The sequence below is a fragment of the Pteropus vampyrus genome, unplaced genomic scaffold (assembly GCF_000151845.1).
Source record: "Pteropus vampyrus isolate Shadow unplaced genomic scaffold, Pvam_2.0 Scaffold137, whole genome shotgun sequence".
Lineage (NCBI taxonomy): Eukaryota > Metazoa > Chordata > Mammalia > Chiroptera > Pteropodidae > Pteropus > Pteropus vampyrus.
Genome location: NW_011888918.1, coordinates 5,499,346 through 5,510,398, shown reverse-complemented (window position 1 = coordinate 5,510,398; position 11,053 = coordinate 5,499,346). Strand labels below are relative to the sequence as shown.

General features: G+C 45.5%; 1 protein-coding gene across 2 annotated transcripts in view; it reads right to left on the bottom strand.

Annotated features, from left to right (window-relative positions):
• Positions 1-11,053, bottom strand: part of PRMT8 (protein arginine methyltransferase 8) — a 190,951-nt gene that overhangs the window by 26,671 nt on the left and 153,227 nt on the right. For both annotated transcript variants that reach the window (XM_011367865.1, XM_011367863.1), the window contains exon 5: positions 174-316. In XM_011367865.1, the coding sequence (XP_011366167.1) occupies positions 174-316 (143 nt within the window). The remainder of the gene's footprint in view (positions 1-173; positions 317-11,053) is intronic.

Sequence of the window (11,053 nt, the reverse complement as noted above, 5' to 3'; positions counted from 1 at the left end):
TTGGACCCAGGGATGATCATTCATGTCCCTTAAAGTGAGTTTGGTTTAACAAGGGGACCTAGAAGAGGTGACCTTCTATCCTAAGTCTTCATTTTCTTCCTAGGTTATAGGCCAGGAGTAGAGCAGCAAGACAGCCAGCAGACCAATGAAGGGACAGCATGCAGGACACTTACCAGCCACTTGTCCCTGGCAAAGATGACTGTGTTGAGCATTGACTCATAGAAGAGACAGTAGCCCATCCACTCGCTGATAATGATGTCTACCTTCTCCACAGGCAGCTCCACCTCTTCCACTTTACCCTTAAATATGGTAATGACTGGAAAATAAGAACCCCAAGACCATACTTTGCAAGGATCCTAACTGGGAACTGTGAGCACCCCACATCAAGGCCAGACCTACAAGTTTTAGCCCTGTTCTGATTCTACTTTTAGGATGAGACAAACCTTACTCTTCACCATGCTCTTCACCATGTGAAGAGAACTGAAAGCTACTTTCATGTTTTCTCCCTAAATGTATTGAGCAGTTACTATATTCTAGACTGTGCTAAGCCCATGACATGCACCATATCATGTAACCTTCCAAACAACTCTATGAAGTATACACTTTATTGTTATTCTTATTTACAACTAAGGAAACCAAAGCTTAGAGCAGTCACATGGGGGCCATGAAAATAGAGCCCAGGTCTGATGTGCCATGACTCTAACACTCTTCTCATGGCCCCCATCCCCCATTTTAGGCGCCCATGATTATTCAAACCCAAAGAAGCGGTGCAAGTTGATTCCTCTACTATTCTTACATCTGTTCACAGTGAGGGCTCGTCCCCCAGTGGGTTCATGAGGAAGGTGACTTGATGTTTTGACAAGAGCATGGGCTCTACAGTCAGAGAAACCTGGGTTTAAGTGCTGGATCTTCTCATTATTTAGCTGTATGACTTTCCACAAGTTACTTGATCAAACCAAACTCCAATTCTCCAAAGAACATCCAGGAAAGTGACACCTACTTAGCACGTGGTTGTACTGATGAAATAAAATAATGTATGTAAGGTGTCTGGCTCATAGCCGGAGCTCAGCAGAAGGTAAACGGCACCTGGCATTTCCCCCACTGTTGGCCAGCCCACAGAAAGGTGAAGGGGAAAGGGTGAGGATAAAGCCCCAGCTCTACATGGTCTCTGCTCATGAGTCATTTTCAAGACCTTCTGGTCCTTCTGTGGCAGGAGAAACTTCTTAGTTGGGTTTTCGATCATTTGACATACATGTACACCTAATTTTGGAGTCTCTTTTTGTATTTGTTGCAAAGATCAGAGCAAAAGCTCTCTTAGATGCAGCTGTGAAATTGACAGGGTGATTTATTGGTTGGCTGGTTCCATCTGAACAGTTCCTCTGAAAGGTTACACATATTCATGCTCTGAAACTCTCTTTCTGTATCATCTTCTGAAAAATCAAACAACAGCTAAGCTTTGCTGGGAAAACTGAAAAATGGCCTGTACCCAGGAGTAAAAAACAAAAACAAAAACAAAAAAACATTTGCTCCGAATCTGAGTTTCAGAATGAGTGCCCCCCCACCCAGAGTGAGTGAATGCTCTCCCTATTCTCTGTACCAGCCTTTGTATCTATTTGCTGCTATCCCCTGATCAACATGGGTCCAAAAGATGATAGGAAGCTAGAAGAGAGAGAGAGATACTGACATATAGAGATACACTAGATCACAGAACAGCAAAAATTGCACACTTTCTGTTTATAATAAGGCAGAAGGAATCAATTAACCCTATAAAACGCTCAATGGTCTGGACCTCTGCTCACTTAACATCACCCTTCTGCATATAAACTTTTCTCAGAGCAGCCATGGCTCCCACTTGGCTTGGTGAGTAGATGTTCCTTTTGCGAAGGAAAAAAGATACACTTCCCTCCAGCCCAGTTGTGAACTAAATTTTGGACCCCATTCATCCACTTACACATTGCTTTTGTGTAGTGCCCGACCTGCACAATCTTATGCTGGGGTCCTGGAGGCAGACAATTTATGCTCGTGTACCAGCTGACAACTAACCTTGTTTAAATAGTTTCTCTTTTGAGGGGCCTCAATTTCCTCATTGGAAAAAAAAGGCAGTGGGGGGAGTTTCTCTAAGCTGAAAATCCCTAAGATCCTTTGCAGCGCCAATATGCTTTGATTTTCAAATATGTATTGAGTATGTGTAAGGTATTCCTCAAGTATGATTGGTGAGAATAACTGAGATCAATAAAGAAACAGTGCCTTCAATATCCAGTTTGACCCTAGTTTGCACCAACTCCTCAGGTCTGATTTTTTTAAAGGAGGCTACATGTTTCTATGGACCCAAATGCAATTGCCTGAGTCATCGAGGGGTATCCTTCCTGTTTTCTATTGTCACTACCAACAATTACTTCAACTACGAGATTCAATTTCCCAATCTGCAAAATGCTACTACTTGTAGTGGGGTATATGGCATTTAATTAGGGGCTATTGGCCAATGTACGGCATTGTGTTGGCTCGAGAGAGTATGTGGGCGTACATAGCCAAAGACATCCCTGCTCCATGGCAAGGGGATCTTAGCCACTGATAGCAAGGTTCTGAGCAGCCATGGGCTGCAGAGCCCCATGCTCAATCTGGACCCCACATCTCAAAAACTGTGTCAACTCAAGGTTGTATTGAAGTCACTCTCTAGAGCTATATTTTTATTCCATAAGGATGATGGAAGGTTTTTTCAACTAGCAATGACAGGACTCTTGCTCGTAGATTTTAGAATGATTAATCATAACTAAATGCACAACAGGAAGCGATAAACTCCAAATTGGGAGATTTTTCTCCCTGTAACTTCATGTTTGCAAATTTGACATTCAGATTTTGGGGGTGGGGGTTGTTTTTAGTGGGATTTTTTTTATTTTTGGCTTGAGTGGTTATCACATAAATTTAGTCATTCTGATTCATGGTCATTTGTTTGACAGTTTTTTTTCTTAAACCAATCAGGCCAGCCTGATCTTATTTGGGTCTCCGCTGTGTTCAACAGAGTCAGCAGGGCCCGCAGGATATGAGTGGTCTCCCCATTATTGAGTCCTCACCCTCTCCCAGAGAAGATCATGTCCCATGAAAGAGCGGGCATGAGGGTCAAAAGTGCGAGGACAGGGAGCCCAGTATAAGGTAGCGGAACTTCTCTGATGCCACCACCCTCCTCGGCACAGTCACTTGCCACCCTTTCACCCTGCTCACACACCTATTTTAGCGATAACCACATCACCTGCCACACATCTTCTGGGGCCTGACTCCCCTCAAGCCTGAGGTCTCCTCCTCTTAGTTGTCTATTTTAGCTTCCTATTTCCAGGCTCTAGTAGAGCACTTGACTCCTCACAAATATTCAAAGATCATTACTGAATAAATAAATGAATGGATGAACAAGTAATTTTGAAAAAAGGATTTTGGATTCAGAGACAAAAGATCTTTGAACTAGTTCCCATCGTGATGGTAAAAAAATTACTAGCATGTGAATAGCAACTTGCAGAGTGATTGCACGTGTTATCTCAATAATTCTCACAGGAACCTGTGTGGTTGGTTTCATTGTTCCACGTGCCTGATGAGAGAACTGGAGTTTAGAGAGGCAAAAGGTGGAGCCAAAACCTAGGCCCGGTGCATACAAGTCACCAACCTCCCTGAGATTCCTTTCCTTCATCTGCAGATGGTCGCAATATCCAACTCACCTACATCACAAGATTGCTGTGGACACCAAGCAAGTGCCTGGGATGGCGGGAGAAAAGAAATCAGAAAAGCCCGAGGACAGCCCATTCTTCCTCTGAAAGTTGGACAGGTTGCTTGGTAGGGTGAGGAGAGGCAGAGTCATCACAGAGGTAAAACCCATCAACCTCCCTGTTGTCAGCCCTGCCTGGGTTTCCCATCTTTGTCTTCTCCAGGGTCCAGGTACATGGATAAACCTCTGTTACAAGGTCAGACCCAGCCCCGTTCTTGAGCCACTAGTGATGGGAGAAAGAGAACATAAACATCTTTACCCTCCATATCTGGTGGTACTTGGACTGTATCCTGCAGAAGACAGACCTTGTAGCTTGAGTGGCATAAATGAGCCCTGGGCACTATGTATACTCAATATAGTAGAAATTTAAATATGGTTCCCCTTTCTCTTCCTAAATCCTCTATTCACCCAAGAACATGGGGCTTGAGCTTCTGCCTTGTACCTGGTGCAATATCTGCCTAGCTTCATGTCCTAGCAAGCTCCGGCTCTCTTGAGGGCTGAGGGCCCTGTCTGCTCAGCTGGAGCTCTCAGCTTTGGCCAGAGTCCTTCCCTGGCCAGCAATCCTGCTTGGCATTTCTCCTTCCCTGGGCACTGGCTGGACAAACACTTGGGTAATCGAAAGCATACCAAGACTTGTCTCCCACTCCAAGTTACCACTGATCACTTAAAACCCTAGCACTGTGCAGCCTGGAGTTCCCCAATACATTGGCCACAGGCAGATGATTTTGTGGGCTTGGCTAAGGGGGCGGAGATTAAGAAGGAAGTGGTACTGGACAAAGCGGTTAAAATCAGTGGGAATGTAGAAGGCTCAGCGATTCCAAAAACCATGCCAGGTTTCACTTACATGGGACAGGCAGGAAGTTTTTCCTACCTCAGGGAATCTGTACTGGCAGATTCTGGGTAAACACTCTTCCCTCCACTCTTGGCACGCTGGCCTCTCCCTGTCTCTCGGGTTTCTGCTCCAGTGCCCCTCTTCTCAGAAAAGAGTTCTCCTCCAAGAGCTGTGCTGTTCAATGTTTAACAACAGGCTCCAGGAGAGGGGAAAAGCCCTGATTTGTAGCGTTTGCTAATGTCAGTGGTGTAAATACTTCCAAGATGGCTGATTTCAGTTCCTGTCATGATGTCACTCTAGAAAGGGTTGGGAAGAGAGGCACAGAATCAGCTCTCAGAAGGCAGGGTGAGCAACTCCAGCAGGCCTCTACCACCACCTGTTGAAAGTGGATGCCCCATTTTTCTCAGCTCTTCTATTGTGCTTCTTTCTAAGTACTTTGACGATTTTAATTCTATCGTGATGCTGTTTGTTCACTTGCCTTGATGTCTGCCTTCTCTGTGAGACTGTAAGCTTCATGAGAGCAAATCTCTTATCTGTCCCGTTCGCCACTGGCTCCCCCATGCCTGGCACAGGGCCTAGAGTGTGGCACAATAATGCTTGAATGCATGAGTACGGGAAACCTCGTCCCAAGTTGGTTAATGGGCTGCTTCACAAGTACCCAGGAAAGGAAGTAACAACTTCCAGGAACCATCAGTACAGGTCATTAAAAACAATTATAGCTGATTCATCTCATTTCTTTGTTTGACAGGGTTATTAATCAAGTTATAAATGAAATAATAATAGCAATAGTTAACATCTATTGGCTGCTTACCACCCACCGAACACTGATAGATACTTAACAACTGGCTGTCCAGGTAAGAAGCCCTGATTTTTGCATTTGCTGGTTTTTGTAGTATAAATACTCCCACTGTGGCCAATTTCAAGCCACCAAAGTGACTTCATCCATTCCATAAATCTACTGAAAAGTAAACAATCAGCTCTCAGGAGCCTGTAGGGCCTGCTCCGGTACACCACAGTTTTACATACAGTAACTTTGTAACCCTCACAATGAACTTGTGAGGTATCTGCCACCATGATTCCCATTTTACAGATGAGGAAATTGAGACACAGAAAGTGAGTTTGACAAGGTCTTACCTCCGTGGCATCTTCATGGAGAAGGTGACAAATTATTGTGAGGATTCACAACTGGCTACCTAAATGTATTCCAAGGAGCTGATTAACAGTTTAACGTGGACGAGCCTGAAGGAGCTTCCACACTCACCCCAGGGCACCAATCAAATATGCAGGTAACACCAAGCAGAGAACAGTGACCCAGGGAGAGCAATGCTCTGTTCGTAAGGAAGGGCTGAATCTAACATAAATAAAAAGTGGGACTCAGTTTGTATGCTAAACATCTACTGAGCAGATATAGGTTGGCAGTAATATTATAGTTGATTCTAGCTCGGTGCCAGTGTGACATGGCTTTTCCCACAACTGCTAATGGAAACTGGAGGTGCATTGTTACAAGCACAGCATCTGGACCCCTCTAGCCGCCTGGCTGTGTTTATTTCTCAGCATGACTCTCTAAGGGTGAGAGATACTCTGAGACATGGCCAGAAGAAAAGGTGACTCAAATCAACACAAAGGGTAAAGAACCTGGGGGTGTGTAGCCTGGAGATGGGGAAAGAGAGCAATCATGTGAAGAAATCTCCTCGCTCTGTCTGGATCCAAAGAAAAGACATAAAGCGTTGGGAAGGTCTCAGGGAGGCAGAATCCACCTCAGTGGAAGGCAATGCTTTGTTACAATCACGGCTCTCAGATGGCTGGTGGTAAGGTCCCTGACAGAGGACTCATCTCAGAATGGAAAGACTGCAGAATGCAGAGGAATGCTGCAGGAGCAGAGAATTCAAGCACCATCTATAAAAAGCTTGGAATGTGTGGCCAGCAAGGAGCAAAGTATAGAACATTAAGCCTGAAAGGACCTGTAGTTCTTGCTTTCTAAGCTCCTACTACACATGAGGCCCCGGAGTAGGCACCTTACATATATTATCTCTAATCTCCCAGCAACCCTGCAAGCTGAGCATCGACAGAAAGCAAGCAGAGCTCAGAAAGGTGAAGTGATTTGGCAGAGCCCTCCTTTCTACCACATTGCAGAGGATCCTCTGTCCATTGCCACTCTGTTGTCATGCTATGCTCAGGCCTCTTCCATCCATGACGTGAATACTTCAGGACACGTACCAGTAGAAGAGAAAGGAGGGACATACTTTTTTTCCTTTAGTTTTCTGAGAATTAAAAAGATTACACTTTTTTGTTTGTTTGTTTCTAGAACTGTAAAGATTGTGTCGATCCCTGAGCTCCCATGTCAACTTTCGCAAATGAATCTACCTCTTTAAGCATCACAGCAGCCCACTGGTTTCCTCGGCGGGGAAAGAGAGGAAATAATAGTTGTCAGTGCCGAAGTCAAAGAGGAGGCTGTGACCACGTGTGGGGGCCATGCCTGTGGAAGCAGCCATGTGAGAACTGCACAGCCACTGCGGGGGGCTTCGTGGAGCAGTGTGTCTACATGTGAATAATCCATCCTGAGGAGCTGTGTGGAGGTGGAGAGGGAGAGAGATTGATTGATTGATTCTGGGTGGCAGGTATTTTATGTCCTGTATTGTTATTTATGTCTCTACACCTACACTCCTGAGACCCACACAAATGCTGGCTGACGCAGCATTTCAAAAGCATTTCCATGGAAGCATTTGTGCAGTCAAGCTGTCCTCTTTCTAGTATACATGCCAAGGCTGGATGAGCTGTGTGGCGACGGGGCCCTGGGTGGCCTCACTGGCTCCACACCACTGTTGCTGCCCCTGGAGAGGAAGAGATGAAGACAACTCTGCCTTATAAAGGCCCCTTGGCCTTGAGTTCTCTCCTCCTTGATACAATGTATGTGAGGAACAAGAACCAGTATGAGGCTCAGGGGTGGCTATTCACTTGGGGGCAATGGTTTGTCTTTCTTGGGCCTTTGCCTCAGTAATCAAATCTGAACCATCGACATACAGAGCATGGAACAATTCCATCCGAAAGCCATCAGGTGGGTTGTGCCCAAGGAGGGGTGGGGTGTGGATACCACAACAGTCCCATTGAAGCTTGAGTGGGTAAGGGCAGCCCAGCACAGTATGTCAGAGCTGGAGAAGGTAAGCAGAGCATCCGTGGTGTTTGAGGGTGAAGTCTGGGGACCCAGGAGGTGCCTCTGCCAGCTGGAGCCTGAGCAAGGAGGGAAGGGTACCTCTGCAGGACACTGCCTGGCATAGGGCATCAGAGCCCAGCACTGGGTGATAGAAGTGTCTGCATGAGGCAGGAGATGCTGATAATGGAAAATTGTTGACACACAAAGGGATTGATCCAATAAGTAAACATATTTAGAATAACAAGAGCCAGATTTTTCACCATCAGAGGAAGGAGTCATAAATATGGAGAGGGAGATAAAGCTAGAGTAAACACCGTGGTGTTGGATTAGAAGTGGAGGTGTCACGTGAACTGATACTTGACAAATATGTATAGACAGATGTAGAAATACATGTTATGTAAGTGTGTATATACACACACGCATACACACCCACATTCTCTAGTTCTTTCCACTGAGACAGACTGGGACCATTAGCATCCTAAAATAAATGAGCATGCCTAGCCCTGATCCTCATCTCTAAATGCCATTGTCCATAAGTGGAAGCAAGTTTTGCTGGAGAAATGGCTAATGCTAAAAGAGAGGCCTGGAAAGTACAAGACAAACCTGAAACATTTGTGCCAAAAAATAAGAAAGTTCACAAAAAGTGAAGGAGACATCAAAAGGTCTGAAGATGCTTCCAGTGACCAAATCAGGGACAATTTGAGTATCAAAGTAAGTACAGATAATAACAGATATAACCTATTGAATAAAATGGGAAATTAATGAGGAGGAATGAAATACTTACATCATTTCGAAGTACCTGTCCCAGAGAATCTTACTAATTATAAATGGGAAAAGAGCAACTTTACTGTGGAGGAGCCTAGCAGACGTCGCCTGAACCACGTGAGCGAAGTAAATGCTGTCAGAAATGGGACAAATCAAAACTGCATGCCACCTACTACTAAGCCATGAGAACACGGTGTGCATCTGTGGTATATCTGCAGGGTAAGTCACCTGAACTCAGTTGTGAGGAAGAGTCACACAACCCGAACTGGGGGACATCCAAGGAACACTGTCCTGTGATCTTCAAGTGTCAAAGGCCACAAAAGCTGAGGACACTGGAGACATGACGACTAAATGCAACGTGTGATCTAGAACTGAATCCTTCTGCTATGAAGGATGTGATTGCAACTGGCAAAACATGACTAGGATCTGAGCACTAGATAATGACAATGTATTCATGTTAGCCTCCTGATTTCGATGGCTGCCATGTGGCTGTATAGGACAGTGCCCTTGCTTGTTGGAAACATACGTTAATGTATTCAGGGATGACAAGCATCATGTCAACAACTTACTCTCAAATGGCTCAAAAAAAAAAAAAACTCGGCTATATTCGCACCTTTTTTGTAAAATGGAATGTTTCAAAGGTTAAAAGAAAGAAAAGCAAAGGAAGGGAAGGGGAATTTTAAAAGTTACAAGAGTCTGAAGCAGGGGAAGAGAGGAGGAGCCATGAGATGTGAACCAGAAGGGGTAATTAGGAATTGTGCAATTTTTCCTGGCAAGTGTTCAGAGCCAAACTGCCCTCCTCCTGAAAGTCAGAGACCTCTCAGCTGCTGTTAGCTCCTCCCATTCTGGGCCCACCCCCACACTCTGCTGCCAACAGCACAGGGCAGTAGCCCTCTGCAAGCCAGAGTGGGAAGATGAGCCCAGGGAGCTGCAGTTCCAGGCCCCAAGAGCCAGCAACCTTAGAGGCAGAGGAAGAGTAAGGGGCTGGGCACCCTCTGAGGGCAGGAATTACTGTGCAAGGGAAATCTGTGCAGAAGCAGGAGGTGGTCAAAATGTCCTTTGAGAGCTTCATAGGGCCCAGGGCTGAGATTCAATAACCTCGAGAGGAAATCTGATTTTCCATCTATGTGCACCCACCCTCCCCTCTAAAGGTTTACATTTTCATTTTCAGAATTGGCAGGCATTCGTTGAGCTTCCACATCAACATAAACACTGCCCTACATCTCCTATCCTCAGTTTCCGCATCTGTTAAATGGAAGAACCACTTGTCCCATTTCAGAGAGCTGATGAAAGGGAGGTGAGAGAAAACGCATGGATGGCAGACTGTCTCTCTTGTAGAGGAAGAACTGACTGTTTTCTTTTTCCATCTTTAGTAGTTGAATAGAGAAGTCATTTCTCTATCCCTTCTGCCCTGGTCAAGTACAGAAGAGATCTGGCCTCCTGAGTGAACCAAGAGAGGCTGAATGCCAAGCCAGAGGTCGGGAGTATCTGAGCAGCATTCCCCGATTCCGGCTGAAAGAGCCTCTGGGTCTTGGCATTGCTCATGGCCCCCAAGGTTGTTGCTTACCCATTACCCCTAGCCTTCTTCACTTTCACTCATTCACCTCCACTCCCTCCACTGTTCACTTCCTTCCACATCCAGCTCAGATTCCATGGTACGTTATTATCACAGCTCTGGCTCCTCCCTCCATCTGTTGTGTCCTCTCAGCAAAGCCCCAACCCAGTCATCCTTCCCCTCTAATCACACCCAAGCTGCCGAGCACAGTAAGAGAAAAATTAGACACAGGGAGAACTGACAACAGTGTTCATCTATGTCCGCACACCACTAACAGGTGCTGATCACCACTCCCAGTCATCTCCACTAGCCCAGAGTGTTTGCTTCCCTTCTTTCCCCCAATAAAAGACCATTCCCTTCCTTCTCATCTCCCTCCAAAATACATCCCTCCCCTCTTGGTCTTTTCCATCAATGACTGTCTCATTCTTCATTGAGAAAATGGAAGCAGGGGCTTCTCACCACCAATCCACCTCCCTCTGGACCCACACTCCCCACTTGGCCTCTGTTACTGTGGTTAAACTGTCCCTACATCAAGTAAAATCCAACCTTCCATCTGTGCTTTGCACCCCAGGCCCTCTTACTTTCTCACAGTTCTTGCTACTGAATTTACTTTTCCCTGTATCTATAATTTTGCTCTTATTCTCTACTGGACCACTGAATCATACACGTTTTCACATCTTCTATTCTTAAAAAAAAAAAAAAAAAAAAAAAACGCAGTTCCTTGACCCCACTTCCCCCATAGCTACTGTCCCATTTTTATGTCCCCCATTATAGCAAGAAGATTTGTTTACAGTCCTCACTTCACAGTCTCTCCCTAACCCGCTCTAACTGGAATTCGGTCCCCACCTCTACATTCGGTCTATTCTTGTTAAGAGGACCAATAACTTCCATGTGGCCAAATTCAATGGCCACTCCTCTGTTCCTATCTTACTTGATCTCTTAGCATTCCCTAGAGTTGACCACTTCCTCCTTCCTTTGGCTTCCTAGTACTCATCTCTC